The 19,891-nt window shown below is 50.1% G+C and overlaps 1 protein-coding gene across 1 annotated transcript in view; it reads right to left on the bottom strand.

Moving 5' to 3' along the window:
- The window catches only part of LOC144274734 (uncharacterized), a 38,200-nt gene extending 18,969 nt beyond the window's left edge, over window positions 1-19,231 (bottom strand). Inside the window, exons 1-3 of the mRNA XM_077833792.1 lie at window positions 19,101-19,231; window positions 17,356-17,469; window positions 11,051-12,179 (exon numbers count right to left, since the gene is read on the bottom strand). Of these exons, the coding sequence (XP_077689918.1) occupies window positions 11,051-12,179; window positions 17,356-17,434 (1,208 nt within the window). The 5' untranslated portion in view covers window positions 17,435-17,469; window positions 19,101-19,231. The remainder of the gene's footprint in view (window positions 1-11,050; window positions 12,180-17,355; window positions 17,470-19,100) is intronic.
- Between the last annotated feature and the right edge of the window lie 660 nt (window positions 19,232-19,891).

Genomic DNA, 19,891 nt, shown 5'->3' with positions numbered 1-19,891 from the left:
CCCCTCCTGTGCCCATGTGGGGCAACTGATCTGGATGCATGGAGCAGCTGGCACTTCTGCTCCCTCCCCCCCTCAAACACTGCTCCTCTGCACACACCCCTCCTCCATAGGGGGCATCTATGACACAGCCTGGGCAGTCCCAAAATTGTTTCTCTCTCAGGAAGTGCTTGATGATTCTGCCAAATCTGGCCAAGGCTGTAGGTGTTAGCTAAGAACTGACACACTCCTAGCTGGAAACCAGACCAGTTCACCTGTATGTTAATTTTGTTCAAAATAGGTATTAGTCTTGTAAGAGTGTATTTCATGTTTAGATGCTATGACATGCTTGTAAATTGCTGCCTGCATTAATCTCACTTGTAATGTCACTATTCCAGGCTATCAGGAAATATGTAAATTTTTCTTTATATAACTGAAAATGTTTGCTCTGAACTTGTGAACCCGGGCACAGGAATTGTCCCTCCCCCCTCCATTTAGGAGGCCTATCAAGATTAAACAGGCCATTAAGGAACATCACAATACAAAGGATTGGTGAATGACCCTTTACACCTTGGAAATGTTATGTGCATGGGCACTCCCCCCATAGGCTGGAAGACTAAACATAAAAGATAAAACAGGGTCACCCCAGAATTTTTTTCACCTCTGCTCTTTGAACACTCACAGAGCCAGAGACACTAAACAAAATCACAGGTCCACCCTGAAAGATATTTTGAACATACAGATTACCACACCTCGGTCACCTTTAGGAACCACAGATGATAACTCATTGGTGTTTCTCTGTTGGCTTGCTTTAACCTGTACATAACTCTCATTTCTTTTTCCTGGTTAATAAACCTTTAAATAGTTTATTACAGGTTCGGCTACAGGCGTCGTCCTTGGTGTAAGATCTAGGGCAGTGGTTCTCAAACTTTTTTTTTCATGGACCACATGAAAATTGCTGAGGGTCTTGGTGGACCACTTAATGATCTTTCCAAATGTTGTTTGTACCATTAGCTAACTATTGTAAAGTGCTTTGGATAAAAGCGCTATATTAAAAAACTTAATAATAATAATAAACATTTTTTGTTCTACAAATAAAAGCACACAACTCATATTTTAATATCAGTAGTCTTACTTTTCTAATGCGGTGGATGTGCCCTCTCTCCCGCATTGTGGCAGCCCCTGAGTTGGGGCTGGGAAGGAGTGGGGGTCTCTTCCCTGCCACAACAGTCACAGAGCTGAGGCTGGGAAGGAGGGCCATCTCTCACCGGCAGCTGCAGCCCTGGAGCTGGGGAAAGTCGCCTCTTTCTCCAGCTGCCGCAGTCCTGCTTGTCCCAAATTCCCCCCACCCGCTCTTCTCACCCCACTGCCTCCTCCCACCTACCCCCTATCCTCCCCAAGGCCACCACCTCATCTTACACATGCATCTTCTCCAGGGTCCAGGCACCTAATTAGTGGAGCCATACCTGTGCATCTCCACTAATTAGGTGGGTGGCCCTTCATTCACTTGTGTGTGGCCACCCAGGCACACACCTTAGAGGGAACTATTTGCGGACCACCTAAATGGAGCTCGCGGACCACAGTTTGAGAACCTTTGATCTAGGATACCAGTTGACCTGGGGTAAGTGACTGGGGTCTGGGAGCAACCTGAGTGCCATGTGATTTTTGGTGTAAGTGACAATTTATCACTAAGTCCATTTTGTCTGGGTGGCAAGATAGGCTGGCGAGTCTAAGGGTATGTCTACACTACGGAAATAGGTCGAATTTATAGAAGTCGTTTTTTTAGAAATCGTTTTTATATATTCGAGTGTGTGTGTCCCCACAGAAAATGCTCTAAGTGCATTAAGTGCATTAACTCGGCAGAGTGCTTCCACAGTACCGAGGCAAGCATCGACTTCCGGAGCGTTGCACTGTGGGTAGCTATCCCACAGTTCCCGCAGTCTCCGCTGCCCATTGGAATTCTGGATTGAGATCCCAATGCCTGATGGGGCTAAAACATTGTCGCGGGTGGTTCTGGGTACATATCGTCAGGCCCCCGTTCCCTCCCTCCCTCCGTGAAAGCAAGGGCAGACAATCGTTTCGCGCCTTTTTTCCTGAGTTACCTGTGCAGACGCCATACCATGGCAAGCATGGAGCCCGCTCAGGTAACCGTCACCGTATGTCTCCTGGGTGCTGGCAGACGCGGTACGGCTTTGCTACACAGCAGCATCAACCCCTCACCTTGTGGCAGCAGATGGTACAGTACGACTGGTAGCCGTCATCGTCATGTCCGAGGTGCTCCTGGCCACGTTGGCCAGGAGCGCCTGGGCAGACATTGGCGCAGGGACTAAATTTGGAGTGACTTGACCAGGTCATTCTCTTTAGTCCTGCAGTCAGTCCTATTGAACCACCTTATGGTGAGCAGGCAGGCGATATGGATTGCTAGCAGTCCTATTGCATCGTCTTCTGCTGGGCAGCCATGAGATGTGGATGGCATGCAGTCCTTCTGCACCGACTGCTGCCAGCCAAAGATGTAAAAGACAGATGGAGTGGATCAAAACAAGAAGTAGACCAGATTTGTTTTGTACTCATTTGCTTCCCCCTCCACACCCGTCTAGGGGACTCATTCCTCTAGGTCACACTGCAGTCACTCACAGAGAAGGTGCAGCGAGGTAAATCTAGCCATGTATCAATCAGAGGCCAGACTAACCTCCTTGTTCCAATAAGAACAATAACTTAGGTGCACCATTTCTTATTGGAACCCTCCGTGAAGTCCTGCCTGAAATACTCCTTGATTTAAAGCCACCCCCTTTGTTGATTTTAGCTCCCTGAAGCCAACCCTGTAAACCATGTCGTCAGTCGCCCCTCCCTCTGTCAGAGCAATGGCAAACAATCATTCCGTGCCTTTTTTCTGTGCGGACGCCATACCAAGGAAAGCATGGAGGCCGCTCAGCTCACTTTGGCAATTAGGAGCACGTTAAACACCACACGCATTATCCAGCAGTATATGCAGCACCAGAACCTGGCAGAGCGATACCGGGCGAGGAGGTGACGTCAGTGCGGTCACGTGAGTGATCAGGACATGGACACAGATTTCTCTGAAAGCATGGGCCCTGCCAATGCATGCATCATGGTGCTAATGGGGCAGGTTCATGCTGTGGTACGCCGATTCGGGGCTTGGGAAACAAGCACAGACTGGTGGGACTGCATAATGTTGCAGGTCTGGGACGATTCCCAGTGGCTACAAAACTTTCGCATGCGTAAGGGCACTTTCATGGAACTTTGTGACTTGCTTTCCCCTGCCCTGAAGTGCATGAATACCAAGATGAGAGCAGCCATCACAGTTGAGAAGCGAGTGGCGATAGCCCTGTGGAAGCTTGCAACGCCAGACAGCTACCGGTCACTCGGGAATCAATTTGGAGTGGGCAAATCTACTGTGGGGGTTGCTGTGATGCAAGTAGCCCACGCAATCAAAGATCTGCTGATATCAAGGGTAGTGACCCTGGGAAATGTGCAGGTCATAGTGGATGGCTTTGCTGCAATGTGATTCCCTAACTGTGATGGGGCCATAGACGGAACCCATATCCCTATCTCGGCACCAGAGCACCAAGCTGGCGAGTACATAAACCGCAAGGGGTACTTTTCAATAGTGCTGCAAGCTCTGGTGGATCATAAGGGACGTTTCACCAACATCAACATGGGATGGCCGGGAAAGGTACATGACGCTCGCATCTTCAGGAACTCTGGGCTGTTTCAAAAGCTGCAGGAAGGGACTTTATTCCCAGACCAGAAAATAACTGTTGGGGATGTTGAAATGCCTATATGTATCCTTGGGGACCCAGCCTACCCCTTAATGCCATGGCTCATGAAGCCGTACACAGGCAGCCTGGACAGTAGTCAGGAGCTGTTCAACTACAGGCTGAGCAAGTGCAGAATGGTGGTAGAATGTGCATTTGGACGTTTAAAGGCGCGCTTGCGCAGTTTACTGACTCGCTTAGACCTCAGGAAAACCAATATTCCCACTGTTATTACTGCTTGCTGTGTGCTCCACAATATCTGTGAGAGTAAGGGGGAGATGTTTATGGCGGGGTGGGAGGTTGAGGCAAATCGCTTGGCTGCTGGTTACACGCAGCCGGACACCAGGGCGGTTAGAAGAGCAAGGAGGGCGTGGTACGCATCAGAGAAGCTTTGAAAACCAGTTTCATGACTGGCCAGGCTACGGTGTGAAAGTTCTCTTTGTTTCTCTTTGATGAAACCCCCTGCCCCTTGGTTCACTCTACTTCCCTGCAAGCTAACCGCCCTCCCCTCCTGCCTTTAATCATTGGTTCCAGAGGCAATAAAGTCATTGTTGCTTCACATTCATGCATTCTTTATTCATTCATCACACAAATAGGGGGACGACTACCAAGGTAGCCCAGGAGGGGTGGTGGAGGAGGGAAGGAAAATGCCACACAGCACTTTAAAAGTTTACAACTTTAAAATTTATTGAATGCCAGCCTTCTTTTTTTTGGGCAATCCTCTGTGGCGGATTGAATCCTGGTTGGCTGGTGGCCCCCCCACCGCGTTCTTGGGCGTCTGGGTGTGGAGGCTATGGAACTTGGGGAGGAGGGTGGTTGGTTACACAGGGGCTGTAGTGGCAGTCTGTGCTCCAGCTGCCTTTGCTGCAGCTCAACCATACACTGGAGCATACTGGTTTGGTCCTCCAGCAGCCTCAGCATTGAATCCTGCCTCCTCTCATCACGCTGCCGCCACATTTGAGCTTCAGCCCTGTCTTCAGCCCGCCACTTACTCTCTTCAGCCCACCACCTCTCCTCCCGGTCATTTTGTGCTTTCCTGCACTCTGACATTATTTGCCTCCACGCATTCGTCTGTGCTCTGTCAGTGTGGGAGGACTGCATGAGCTCAGAGAACATTTCATCACGAGTGCGGTTTTTTTTCTTTCTAATCTTCACTAGCCTCTGGGAAGGAGAAGATCCTGTGATCATTGAAACACATGCAGCTGGTGGAGAAAAAAAAAGGGACAGCAGTATTTAAAAAGACACATTTTATAAAACAGTGGCTACAGTCTTTCAGGGTAAACCTTGCTGTTAACATTACATACATAGCACATGCGCTTTCGTTACAAGGTCGCATTTTGCCTCCCCCCACCACGTGGCTACCCCCTCAACCCTCCCCCCTCCCCGTGGCTAACAGCGGGGAACATTTCTGTTCAGCCACAGGCAAACAGCTCAGCAGGAACGGGCTCCTCTGAATGTCCCCTAAAGAAAAGCACCCTATTTCAACCAGGAGACCATGAATGATATCTCACTCTCCTGAGGATAACACAGAGAGATAAAGAACGGATGTTGTTTGAACGCCAGCAAACATACACTGCAATGCTTTGTTGTACAATGATTCCCAAGTATGTGTTACTGGCCTGGAGTGGTAAAGTGTCCTACCATAAAGGATGCAATAAGGCTGCCCTCCTCAGAAACCTTTTGCAAAGGCTTTGGGAGTACATCCAGGAGAGCCGCGAATGCCAGGGCAAATTAATCCTTTCACATGCTTGCTTTTAAACCATGTATAGTATTTTAAAAGGTACACTCACCGGAGGTCCCTTCTCCGCCTGCCGGGTCCAGGAGGCAGCCTTGGGTGGGTTCAGGGGGTACTGGCTCCAGGTCCAGGGTGAGAAACAGTTCCTGGCTGTTGGGAAAACCGGTTTCTCCGCTTGCTTGCTGTGAGCTATCTACAACCTCATCATCATCATCTTCTTCGTCCCAAAACCTGCTTCTGTGTTGCCTCCATCTCTATTGAAGGAGTCAAACAACACGGCTGGGGTAGTGGTGGCTGAACCCCCTAAAATGGCATGCAGCTCATCATAGAAGCGGCATGTTTGGGGCTCTGACCCGGAGTGGCCGTTCGCCCCTCTGGTTTTCTGGTAGGCTTGCCTCAGCTCCTTAAGTTTCACGTGGCACTGCTTCGGATCCCTGTTATGGCCTCTGTCCTTCATGCCCTGGGAGATTTTGACAAAGGTTTTGGCATTTCGAAAACTGGAACGGAGTTCTGATAGCATGGATTCCTCTCCCCATACAGCGATCAGATCCTGTACCTCCCGTTCAGTCCATGCTGGAGCTCTTTTGTGATTCTGGGACTCCATCATGGTCACCTCTGCTGATGAGCTCTGCATGGTCACCTGCAGCTTGCCATGCTGCCCAAACAGGAAATGAGATTCAAAAGTTCGCAGTTCTTTTCCTGTCTACCTGGCCAGTGCATCTGAGTTGAGAGTGCTGTCCAGAGTGGTCACAATGGAGCACTCTGGGATAGCTCCCGGAGGCCAATACTGTCGAATTGTGTCCACAGTACCCCAAATTCGGCAAGGCCGATTTAAGCACTAATCCACTTGTCAGGGGTGGAGTACGGAAATCGATTTTAAGTCGAAATAAAGGGCTTCATCATGTGGACGGGTGCAGGTTTACATCGATTTAACGCTGCTAAATTCGACCTAAAGTCCTAGTGTAGATCAGGGCTAAGGGGACTGTCTGTGACTCCAAGGCGAGACTGATAGTGATCCAGGAGTTCACATTTGTTACTGGCTTGGTGAAATCTAATCACAGAACAAACCACCAGTTAAGGGTGTCTGCCCTGTTTTTGACAGTCTGCCCTGAGGCAGGCACTTACTCACAGCCATGAGCTGCGCCAGACAGCCTGACATAGGGATTAAAGAGTGATTAATGGGGAAGACAGGTTTATTCCCTTCCAGTTCATTGACTGATCTCTCCTCTCACACTGACCCTGCAACTCTCTTTCCCAGTGCATGTGACTCTGGATCCAGGCACGGCTCATCCTGTCTGTGGATCGGAGACATCTGAGGCTCAGAGACACATGGGAGGACCGGCCGAACAATCCAGAACGAGTTGATCCTGTTGGTGGCTGTAGTTCTCGAGCAGGTGGCATTACTGGAAGGTGAGGGTGGGAGACGAGAGTGAGAGGGGACTGGGGGCTGGTAGGGAACCTGGGAGCAGGAAGGGAGTGAGGGGGTCTATCACCTGAGCATGGGTACTGACTCCTCTGGCTGAAGGGAGATTTCTGCCACCCCCTGGCTCCTTCCCACCAACACAGTATGACTGGCCAGTCCCATCTCTTCACTTTTACTGCCACCTTCTCTGGGTGCCCTGTCTTTCCTTCATGGCTTGTGGTGAGAGTGGCAGGGGTGGGGGAGGTGAATGCGGGTACCTTGGCAATCTGCCTGGTTACAGAGAAGGGCTGAGGGGCTCTGCCAGTGGGAGCCAGGGGTTCTTTCGTTTAGATGTGTGAGGGCAGTTCAGATGATCTCAGCTGACAACAGACACACAGGGAGGGAGGCGAGCTCTGTAATACTGAGGATCCACAGTCCCGTTTCTCTGAACAGGGAATGAAATGCAGTGATAAGGATACAGGACTCACCATTGAGAAATGGACGGCCCCAGGAACCACTGTATACTTCATGTGTAGAGTCCTACCAAATTCACAGCCACGAAAAAACATGTCACAGACCGTGAAATCTTATCTCCCCCATGAAATCTGGTCTTTTGTATACTTTTACTCTATACTACAGGGTAAAAGTATACAAAAATACAGCATTTCTCAACTTGGGTGTCCCGATCTAAAAGGGGGTTGCAAGGTTATTGTAGGGGGGAGTCACATTATTGCCACCCTTACTTCTGTGCTGCAGCTGGCATCGGTGCTGTCTTCAGAGCTGGGCACCTGGCCAGCAGCCGCTGCTCTCAGGCCGCCCAGCTCTGAAGGCAACGTAGAAGGAAGGGTGGCAATACTGTGAACCCCCTACAATAGCTTTGCAACCCCCTTTTGTGTCAGGACCCCCAGTTTGAGAAACAGAGGCTTAAGGGCTTTACATGTTTATATTTTGCCATTTTAAAATACATATTATGTTTTATTACACCACCATCAAATTTAAGATTTAAATATCTGAAACTGTGAAATTCAAGATTTTTAAAATGCTATGACTGAAATTTATGAAAATGGACCATGAATTGGAGATGTGAGTGCACCGTACAGCACTACCGACTGACAGAACCATCATCTGCAGTCACATTATCTGGGCTAATGGAACCTTTCTGCCAGGCGGTGACAACAGCAACAAGGGCTGGGTTCAATATCTCGGGGTCCCTCTTAACAATACAAAACAGAACTGGCTATAGCTTCCACCCAGGAATCTGGGAAAACTGACCACTACCTCTGGGTGCCTCTAAGAGGTAGTACTGCCCCACTCGCAAGCACTGAGTCTGTGTATAACAAAAGAGAACTTTTATTAGAAGGGAAAAGGAACCAAGTGGTAAGTTGGGAAAACACCACAACCACTTTCCAAGCATGTGACCGCAGTGTCCTTTTCCTCAATTTCCCACATTGCAGTGGGAAAGTCCAATGAATGAATGTCCCTTTAACACATCTCACTCCCCTCCCCCACCGCTGCACCTCACTCACAGTTGCTGTCCTCGGTATGCGAAGACCCAGAATTCAGAGGTACATTCAAAAAGGGAGCTAGGGGGGAGCATTGAGCTATGTCTCTGCAGTTGCTATGCACCTCTGCAATTGGCTGCTTGCCTCTGCCTACTTGCTGCCGCTGTTGGATGTTCACCACCACTTCTGTGACACCATGTTCTGAGGTTCCACCGCTTAAGCCAGGTCTTTGGTGATTTCAGTGGGTAGGAGGGAACCTCACTGCCAGTACAGCTTCTGCATTGTCCTTCATTTCACTACTATCCCAGCACCAGGTCCAAGGCATAGCCCATAGACTGGCTATCAGGGATTCAGCTGTGGTAATTGCTGAGCAGAAATAATGACTCTCAATTGAGTCTAATCAGCTCTGTTTTAAAATCCTGGAGTAGGAAAGATCAAATGGTGCCTAGAACTCTTTAAACAGAGTCCACATCACATACAAACCCTGCCCCTCCCTTTCCCTTTATAGGGATTTGACATCTCTAGCCCCTGCTTAGCAAGTGAGGTTCAATATAGGGTGAGCCCTTCAATCAGGTCAGGCAAAGCACAGTTCTGCTGCCCTTTACTTGTCCAATCAGGATAACAACATTTCATTGCCCCTGCTTTCAAATACTAGAGTGATTTGTAACTCAAAACCATCCAGAACTGATCACTTTGGCAAAGCAGCTCTATCTCCTGCCCACCTAGGCAGAGTAGGCGTCAGTACAAACACAGTCTGCTCCTGAAGTCCTCCCCATCCCCCCCGTTCCCTCTCCCGCCCCCAGCTCAGCTCTAGAGGTTATGGGAGAGCTCATTCAGACCCCATTTACACTTTTTAACGCAGCCCAGCCTCTGGGTTGTGTTAAGCCATCTCTGTGCCTTGAGAGGATGTTTACATTAACCTGACCAGAATGACCCCCCGGCCTTTTTCCTTTGTGGTTACAGTTCGTTTCAGCGTGTCTACCTAACACAAAGTGTTCTTTCCAGCGTGCTTCACTTTATTCCTCTCTGTTCTGAACTTCACCTGCCTCCGTGCTGCCCAATCACCCAGTAAACTCAAATCCTTGTGATCAATGAGAATTGTTCAATAGCACTGAAACCCCATTGCTTCCTTGCTTCAAAGTGAAATGAGCCGAGATCAGGCATTTTGTGTACTACAGGAAAAATTGTTTAGGATTCATTATCTCTGCATCTCATTGCTAGAGATGAACAATTAGCTCATACTGAAGAGATGAGCAATTAGCTCATAATGATGAATTTCTTCTAGGAATTGAGCATATTTGCCTGCAATGTAGATCTGCAATGTAGATCATGATTCCCTCAGATGTACTGGTTGTTGAAAGAGTATCTTTTCAAATTGCTTCACTCTCTGGTTTAATTGCAAATACTCCATTGCTGAACTGTCAAGTGTGTTCCTTAGTTGTACTAGGCCATGTAAGTCACATGGTATTGTTTATTCTTGGCTGGATTACTTTGAATTTAAAATCTGGTTTAATGGATTACTCACATGGGCAACTTGGAAATTCATTTCCACAGACACCTGTGATAGTAAAGCCCAATTGCTTGAGAGCAAATGATCACAAAGGGGCACGAACAGGGCCAAAGAAAACCCAGGCACAAATTCAAATAATCTGTGTGGAAATTGGTTGGCATTATTCTCTGAGCTCTGATCATTATTGACCAGAACCTCAGCTCTAATGGCGCCCTGCTTCCTTCCCCCACTGATCCCCACCTGCTGTCCATATCCTCCACAGGCCCCAGCTAGTCTGCTGGTTCTGCTGACACCAGCACTATGGCTGCTCTTCAAGAAAACACATGAGTTTAAGGAATGAAACTTTTATGAACATGTGACAGGCACTGACCAGACCCAGCAGGAAACCAACAACCCAAGAACCGTGCCGGAGGGGAGAGGGTTTGTATGACCCCAGCCCTAAAGTACTGAGGTAGGCGCAGTGGAGATGGGAATGGGGAGACTTCATTCTAGGGAGCTGGCACCAGTAGTAGGTTTCTTCTCTCTCCCTTGCACCAGATCAGCAGGGGGCAGAGGGACTCAACAGCACTGAGGAGCGCCAAACCCACAAAGCCAAGGGGTCATCGGTCACTGCCGCTTGCTATGCCATGAAAGGGCAGGCAAAAGACTGGTGCCATGGGTGGGAATCAGCAGGCAGAGCTGCTGTTCCCATGGCGGCTGTGCCGGGGGTCTCACAGGGATTTCCCAGGCTGGGGGGTAGAGATGGGCAGAGCTGCTGTTCCCATGGCAGCTGTGCCGGGGGAGAGGTGTGTGTCTCTCACAGGGATTTCCCGGGGGAGCGGGGAGGGGAGAGCTGCTATTCCTGTGGTGGTCATGGTGGGGGAGGGGCACAGCAGCTGTTCCCGTGGTGGTCATGGTAGGGGAGGGCCAGAGCTGTGTTCCTGTGGCAGCCATGCTGGGGTTTGGGGAGGGGCAGAGCTGCTGTTCCTGTGGAGTCAGTGCTGGGGGCCTCACAGGGATTTCCCAGGCTACGGGTGGGGGATGGGCAGAGTTGCTGTTCCCGTGGCCATGCTGGGCTCTCACAGGAATTTCTGAGGCTGGGGGTGGGGATGGGCAGAGCTGCTGTTCCCACGGTGGCCAAGCCAGGGGTCTCACAGGGATTTCCCATGCTGGAGTCTCCAGTGGGTGATAACGTTTGAGCTCTGAGTGAAGCTTTTCCCACAGTCAGGGCAGACATAGGGCCTCTCTCCTGTGTGGATTCTCTTGTGCTTGGTCAGGGCAGAGCTGGTGGTGAAGCTTTTCCCGCAGTCGGGGCAGATGTAGGGCCTCTCTCCCGTGTGCACTCTCTGGTGGGTGGTGAGGTGAGCGAACTGGCTGTATCCCCTGCCGCACTCGTCGCACTGATAGGGCTTCTCGGCCAGGTGGGTTCTCTGGTGCCTGGCCAGGTACGTGCTGGTGGAGAAGCTTTTCCCGCAGTCAGGGCAGTTAAAGCACTTCTCTGTCTGGTGCGTTCTCTGGTGCTTGATGAGGAGGGAGCTGTCAGTGAAGCCTTTCCCGCAGTCGGGGCAGACATAGGGCCTCTCCCCCGTGTGCGCTCTCTGGTGGATTGTGAGGGATGAGCAGTCCCGGAAGCTTTCCCCACAGGCCTCGCACCGATAGGGTCTCTCACCCGTGTGCAGCCGCTGGTGCCTCGTGAGGTTTGAGCTGCTGCTGAATCGCCGCCCACACTCGGTGCAGGGATAGGGCCTCTCGCCTGTGTGCGTTCGCTGGTGTTTAATCAGGTCTGAGTTCACATTGAAGCTCTTTCCGCAGTCCCGGCACCGGTAGGGTCGCTCTCCCGTGTGCAGACGCTGGTGCGTGATGAGATGCGAGCTCTGGCTGAAGCAGCGCCCGCACTCCGGGCACTGGTAGGGTCTCTCCCCCAGGTGCAGTCTTTGATGGGTGATCAGATTTGACCTCAGGCTGAAGCTTTTCCCACAGTCCTCACACGTGTTGGGTTTCTCCCCGGGGCAGGGTCCCCTGTGGATCGTAGAGTCATTGTGTCTCCCAAAATATCCCCGAGTGTGACCGGGATTCTCCTGTCTCTCTTCTGGGTGGCTTTCCTGCTCCTTCTCTGACCTGCCCTGACTCCCGCAGGCTTTGCCCTGCTCGGGGGAAACATCCCCATCTGATCTCCCTGGTCCCACCTCATACAGTTCCACTTGCTCAGGACCTTCCTGCTCAGGGTTCTCCTCCTCGCTCTCACTCACCATCCCATCACCTGCTGGGACAGAGACAGAATACTGACAGGAGTCACTCCCTGTGCCAGGGGAAACAAACCAAAGTTACTGCTGGGGAGATCAGAACACCAGGAGCTGAATTCCCCTCACCCACTCCTGAGAGGAGGGGGCAAATTGAACCTCCACATCCCATCCAAACACTCTGGGGAAACTCAGGTGTTGCCAGGTGTGAGTCAAGGGGTTGGAAGCCGTGAGTGACATCTGCCATGAAGTTACAGCAGCTGGGGACAATCCTGACAACCCAGGAGTTCATGAGCTCTTCGAGGGAACCTGACTTTTCTTCACTTCCTGTTTTTCCCCCAAGCTGGTTTAACTGATTCCTCACCTGTGCAGGCCTCCCTTGCCCTGGAGATCAGACACCATAACTCTTCTCCTCATTCCAGATGGGAGACCACATTGCTTTTCTGAGATCAGGGTGAATTACTTCTTTGTGGGATATTTATCACAGAGAATGTTCCCAGGTTTTAACCTCAGCCCATTTCAAAGCAGTGAAATCCCTGGGCCAGCTCTCCAGGGCCTCAAAGTCCAGCCACTCTGCTAATGGGGAACTGGACTCCCACATCTCTGCTCAGAACACACATCCAGACACACATCATCAAAGGGGCTCCTCAAATACACAGACAGTACGTCTGGATCTCAAAAAGAGGAGGCCTAACCCGCTATGGAGCTGCCTGGATCTGCTTCTCACTGCCAGAGCTGAGCCCAGTGAGAGGAGCAGAGGGAATCTTGGGGCCCATGAGCACAAGTGAGGGGCTCATAGGGTAACCAGACACCCCGATAAAATCAGGACTGTCCCAATTTTTAGTTCTTTGTCCTGTGTCCCGACTGATGCACGGTCGGGATGCCATTTGTCCCGATATTGCGGCTTTGGCCACTCCGGCAGCTTTTTTTTTTGCTTCCCCCATGTGTCCCGATATTTTGTCCATTTCATCTGGTCACCCTAGGGGCTCAGCACAGTGATAATGGGAGGGTTTGTCAGAGGATGCAGCAGGGCAGGGGAGTGAGATTTCAAGAAACTGCATTTTGGGGAATGAATGAACCTAGTGAGTCAGCTTCAGCAACCACAATAAAAACCGTAACTGGTAACAATAATGAGAGGAAGCACTAAAATCCCCAGGCTCTGTGCATGCTGGAGAAAATTACCCTTTAACAGTATTAATTATGCGTATGGGGCCCTACTGTGCTAGGCACACACATCTATACATAGCTAGGCACCGTGTACACACATACACAGAGCTTAGGCACCGTGTACACACACATACGCACGCAGCTAGGCACCGTGAACACACCCCCAGACTCGCACACAGCTAGGCACCGTGAACACACCCCCAGACTCGCACACAGCTAGGCACCGTGTACATACACACACACACACAGAGGTGGGCACCGTGTACATATACACACACACACACACACACACAGAGCTAGGCACCGTATACACCTCCCCACACACACGCAGATAGGCACTGTATACACCCCCCCACACACACAGAGCTAGGCACCGTGCACACACACACACACACACACACACACACACACACACACACACACACACAGAGTCCCTTGCCCTGAAGCGCTTATCATGGCAGAGGTCAGTTTTAAGGAGGAATCTGAAGGGGGACAATGGAGTGGCTTAGTGTAGTTTACAGTGAGCTCCTCTCATGCACTGAGGACAGTGGGGGTGAGTGGGGGCAGGAAACTTGAGGGCAGTACAGACTGATGGGTAGCATGGCTGGTATCGCTGGCAGAGCAGAGGTGGGGTTCTGCCTCTCAATGATCTGGATGATGGGATTAATTGCACCCTCAGCAAGTTTGCAGATGACACTAAGATCGGGGGAGAGGTAGATATGCTGGAGGGTAGGGATAGGGTCCAGAGTGACCTAGACAAATTGGAGGATTGGGCCAAAACAAATCTGATGAGGTTCAAGGACGACAAGTGCAGAGTCCTGCATTTAGGAAGGAAGAATCCCATGCACCGCTACAGGCTGGGGACCGACTGGCTAAGCAACAGTTCTGCAGAAAAGGACCTAGGGGTTACAGTGGATGAGAGGCTGGATATGAGTCAGCAGAGTGCCCTCGTTGCCAAGAAGGCCAATAGCATATTGGGCTGTATTAGAAGGAGCATTGCCAGCAGATTGAGGGAAGTGATTATTCCCCTCTATCTGGCACTGGTGAGGCCATTCCTGAAGTATTGCATCCAGTTTTGGTCCCCCCACTACAGAAGGGATCTGGACAAATTGGAGAGAGTCCAGCGGAGGGCAACAAAAATGATTAGGGGGCTGGAGCACATGACTTACGAGGAGAGGCTGAGGGGAGCTGGGGTTATTTAGTCTGCAGAAGAGAAGAATGAGGGGGGAATTGATAGCAGCCTTCAACTACCTGAAGGGGGGTTCCAGTGAGGATGGAGCTAGGCTGTTCTCAGTGGTGGCAGATGACAGAACAAGAAGCAATGGTCTCAAGTTGCAGTGGGGGAGGTCTAGGTTGGATATTAGGAAACACTGTTTCACTAGGAGGGTGCTGAAGCACTGGAATGCGTTACCTAGGGAGGTGGTGGAATCTCCATCCTTAGAGGTTTTTAAGGCTTGACAAAGTCTTGGCTGGGATGATTTAGCTGGTGTTGGTCCTGCTTTGATCAGGGGGTTGGACTAGATGACCTCCTGAGGTCTCTTCAAACCCTAATAGTCTATGACTCTACGATTCTTGATAACACATCGGAGATGGTGGGTAGGACAGGGCGAGGTTGTAAAAGGCCTTAAAAGTGACACAAGTCGTTTATATTTGATGCATTGAAGGGAGGACCCGGGAGGATGGGGGTGGGGAGTTACTATGGTGACAGCACAAGCCAGGAAGATGATTTTTGTAGCAGCTTTCTGAATGGCTGTAACAGGCCTAGGATGGCGTTTGTCATGGCCAGAAGGGAGGAGGCTGCAGGCCAGGAACCTCAGGGACATGGCAGCTGAATTGAGGAAGTGCAAGGGTTCCCAAACTGACTCACCCTGGGTCATTTCAATACAACCAGCCTAATTACAAACCAGTTCAGTCTCTAATGCAGACAAGGCTGCAGGCTCTGGGAGGGGAAGGGATGTGGACAATAGAGTTATTCATAGTCAGGTCGCGCTCAAAGACCCCAAGCAGGATCAGGGCCCCATTGTGCTAAGTACTCCACAAACACAGACAGAGACAGGATCCCTGCCCCGAGGAGCAACTCAGAGTCCAGTTTAAAGCCTGTCTGTTCTGGGGAATTTCAGACTTGCTTTCAGCAGGGGTGATCAACACAGCTCTGAAATCAGCTGCCACTGAGTCCTCTGCACCAGCAACACCAGTGGGGTGGCTGATCCAGGCACAGCACGCTGATACAAGAGATTTTTCAGCCACTCTGTTCTGTGTAAGGAATACAGCACTAAGACTGCTGCGCTGCCACCACTAGCTGAAGCGGCGAAAGATAGAAATTAAATTCGTTTAAAATAATAAAAAACAGAGTGGTGACAGTGAATGATAGTGTTAGAGTATACTTAGATATGTATATTTGTTTATAATTACAGAGGTTTAATAGTTAACAAAGATAGTTTTAGGTGGTTATGGCTAGCGATAACAAGATGGTGGTCGCAAGCAGTCACAGTCAGAGAAATCCAAAATGGATGTCTGGGAGAGATTTGGCCAATAGCAAGCAGGCAGGCTGAGCAGAAATAAAGGTCACTCCAAAACCTGAAAGTAAGTCAAGAGGTAAGTCTTCAAGCAGATCAGTCAAATAAGACACAAGTTTTCAATCAGGTCTGGCTTTGATTGACAGATAGGTTAGCACCCATGACCAATCAGAGAAGGCTAGAATCTGTATATAAGGCAGAAAGCTGGCCGATTTTAGTCAGTGTGAGGTGAGCAGAAGGAGCTAGTGTGTGAGTGAGCAGAAGGAGAATAAGAAGAAAAGAGTTAAAATCACTTAAGAAGAGACAAGCAGTGGCAACACCAAAAACAGTAACAGCAGAAGGAGCTCGCAGAGGGAAAAGATGACAGCGGAGAAAGTAAGCAGGATAATCCTCTTATAAAGAATTATTAAACTGCATGAATGTGTATGCATGGGATAATAAAGCTGGATGTTTGTGTATGCTATGATTTAGATGTAAGAGTTTGTTTTCAGCATTCTATATGTGTCTGGCCATCTCACATAGAATGTAACCACCTGAAGCTATTTTCAGTTGTATGGTATTGCAATTTTGAATACTTTGTGTATCTGTGCTAATAGACTTTATGCCTTGATAAGAAAATATATGGATTCTTTATTCTTTTAACAAATTTGTATTAAGGAACATTGTGCTAAATAAAGTATATTTTTGTCCTCAAAGAATACTGCCTGAGTGTCAATCCTTTGAGAGGAAGCCTGTCTGTTTCCGTCTAAGGATCAACAGAGCAAATCTGTTCTGGGGAGTCCTCTAAAGTTTGGAGAGAAACACCCTGGCAAATGTTCTAGGGCAGGCCATCCCCTTTTAATTACCAAAATAGATAAATTAATAGCGTTATTGGGGTAGGCAGGTCATTGTGGGGTGCCTCTAATTTTGGAGGTAACAGCCCCACATAGACACAAGACAATGAGTGAGTGTAACTAATGGCGGTAAGGAGGGATCTGGGTTTCCAGTCTAATACAATCAGATGTTTTAACTGTAATAAAGACAAATGAACAAACTGATGCTCAAGCTACATTTACTTGCACAGTATTTTGGAAAAAGCAAACTTGCAGCAAGAAGGGATGGCAGATTAGTGGCCTCAGAGATCAGATAGTTAAATGGACAGTGTCAACTTAAAATCACACTGCTGTCTGAAAAGCTCTCGCCTGCTACTGCTGCAGGTGACACCTAACATCAGTGTCAATGCAGGGTTTAGAGCGTTTTCTGTTTCACCCCAGTCTGCTTTGTGCTAGTGCCAGCACTTGGCATAGAAGTTTCACTCTTTCCTGTAGTGTTGGCTTCTCCCTTGTAGTTTGTAGACAGCTGCCAAACAGTAATGGGGGAGGGAAAAGCCTTCTGTTTTAAAAATGGGGGAAAAAAAGGTTGTACAACCACAAAAGTTGGCTGCAGGACTCTAGGCGGAGCCAGCACCTGGGACTATATGTAATGCATTGTTTGGAAATGGACTTGATTCCAGGCTGACAGGCCCCAGGGAACTGCTCCAGAGATTTCAGAGTTTGTTTAGCCAATTCCTCACCTGCCCAGGAGCCTCTTGGACTCTCCCTTTCCTCAGCACCCTGGAGATTTGGGACCCACAGCTCTTCCCCTTGCTCCATCTGGAAACCACACTGGGTTTTGAGAATCAGAAATCCTGCCAAGGGGGAAAGAAACCAGACGAGATCAGGGTGAATTACAGAACCATGGAATATTTGTTACCAAGAACATTTTATGACTTCAAGCCAGCCCCTTCCTGCACTGAAGATGGGTGAGATCCAAATGGATCAGAACATGTTTGTGGAGGCTATTTGGGGAGCCAGATATCTAGGGAACGTGTTACACCCCCTGTAGGAGCGTTAGACATCTCAAAGCATCCAGTGTTCTGCAGGGACATACACAGCCGCCTGTTCCATGTCCCCCTCGAGCCACCAGCTCACATCAAGGCAACGTGGCTCAGGTGTGACTTTGACTGTCATATGCTCGGTCTAGGGCTGAGTTAACATTTGCTCAAGGGAGAGTTTACCCTAAGACATTTCATACACCAGGCCTGGAGTCCGCAATGGCTCATATACATGCTTAACTTTGAGCCCAGTGAGGATTTAGTATTCCCAGGAGAAGGGCCTATGTCAGAGTTGCCAATTCTCACACTGTTACTGTGACTCATGGGATAGCTCACATTTTTCTTAAAGCCCCACTCCACCTCCTAGACCCAAGTGATAAGACCAAAATCTTATTTGTTTTATTTTGGTAAAAAACAAGTTTCTAGCCATTGTGGCTGCAGAGAAAAGCTTAAAAGCACGAAGTGGCTGCACCCTAAAGGTACAGAACCCAGAGGGCAAAGAGAAAAGAATCAGTATTTCAAAAAACCTCATGATTTGTAAGCCAATCTCCTGATTTTGGGGGACTGAGTCATGATTTTTCAACTGCTGGGGCTGGCAATACTGTTTTCTGGCCTTTTTCATTGTTATTTACACTGATAGATGTGTCAGCCCTTTGTCTGCAAAGGGACAATTTATGATAAATTAGAAATAAAATTTAGAAAACATGAGTAAACCTCAGTGCTGGATTAATGTCAGGCTTGCTAGGACATTTTTTGGGAGCAATATCAAAATGTTTGCAGTGAAGTGCAGCTCCCTGGCAGCTTCTTAGCCCATGGGGGGCTGCCTCTGCTTTGCCCTTCCTGAGGAAAAAAGAGTTTGGTTAAATAAAAAGGGTGGGGAGGAGAGAAATCAAAGAATGAATCACTCCCTCCCCTCTCTGCACACACCTCCCAGTGATTCAGAGGGACCTGGCTGGCTTGGAAGGAGCAGGGAGTCTGTAGTGGGCTTGGAGTCTACCCCCAGCTGCTCTGCTGCAAGAAAAGCTGTTACTATGTTAAGGACTTTCTCCTCCTTTAGGTCCTTTCCAGCCAGGATCCTGAAGCCCTGAATAGACCTCGTTAGGTTGGCAGGGTTGGTGCCCCTTACCTCCCTCGCCCGCATTGCTCCTGCTGGCCCTTCCAGTCTCTCCCCCTGTCTCCCTCCTGCCTCCTCTCCCCTCGGGCTGGGAGACTCGGGCCCTGGCCCGGCCCAGGCCGTTCGCCCTCCCGGCGCTGGCTCGGCTCCTACAGGCTCGCGGGGGGGGGCAGAGCCGGGGGGGGGGGGGTGGGTCAGGGAGGGCGGCAGCTCCGGGACTCGCAGACCCCCGCCCCTCCCCCCGGGAGCAGAGATGGGGAGAGGAGGGGCCGTTGGTGCAGAGTCACTTTCCTGCCCGGCCCCAGCCCTTTCCCCGGGTCTCTCCCCTCACCTGCAGGCTCCGGCTCAGGGGCTGGTGTCGGCAGAGCCCGGGGCTGCCCCAAGGGCTGGCTCCAGCCCCCAGAGAAAGCCACGATCCTGGAGCGCTGCAGCCCGGTCTACTGATACAGGGCACAGGAAGGGGCTGGAGTAGCTGAGCGCGGTAGGTGCTGGGTGCTGGTAGGGAAGACAGGAAGGGGACAGCGAAGCACGGAGAGATCTGAGCCTGTGCAGCTGCGGCCCGCACTGAAATTTGTTACCAGCGGCTGTCGCCTCCATTGTGGGCCGGGAACCCAGGTTGAGCCGCTGCTGCTCCCCTGCGGGGTGTGTTCGGGGAGAGCCCTTCCCTAGCGCCCCTCTGGGCCCGGCCCAGCGTGGGGGAGGAAAATATCTGTTCTAACATCCCGACCGCAGTGTGAGAAATCTCTCAACACACATGGGGGTTTGTCATCCCCCAGTCCTCCAGCTACTGGGATGGTGGGGGGAGAGACACAACACAATGTTTGGGAAGAAGAAAACAAGCAAAACTGTGTCTTTATTTTTAGGAAGGAAACACTCCACAGTGTTCTTAGGCGTCCCCCACGTCCCCTGGAGAAGCACAAAAGAGCACAGGCCTTAAGACTTCTTCCACTTTGATAGATCCAGAAGGGACCATTAGATCATCTTGTCTGTGTATCACACATGAGTACATTTTACCCAGTCATCCGAGCCCAGTCACCTGTGTTTGGCGAACACATCCTCCAGGAAGGCAGACAGGCTGGATTTGAAGAGGGCCAGTGATGGAGACTTCTCTTCAGGGCACCT

The sequence above is a fragment of the Eretmochelys imbricata genome, chromosome 14 (assembly GCF_965152235.1).
Source record: "Eretmochelys imbricata isolate rEreImb1 chromosome 14, rEreImb1.hap1, whole genome shotgun sequence".
NCBI classification, from domain to species: Eukaryota; Metazoa; Chordata; order Testudines; family Cheloniidae; genus Eretmochelys; species Eretmochelys imbricata.
The sequence above is the reverse complement of the archived record's forward strand: the minus strand, read 5'-3'. Positions and strand labels throughout refer to the sequence as shown.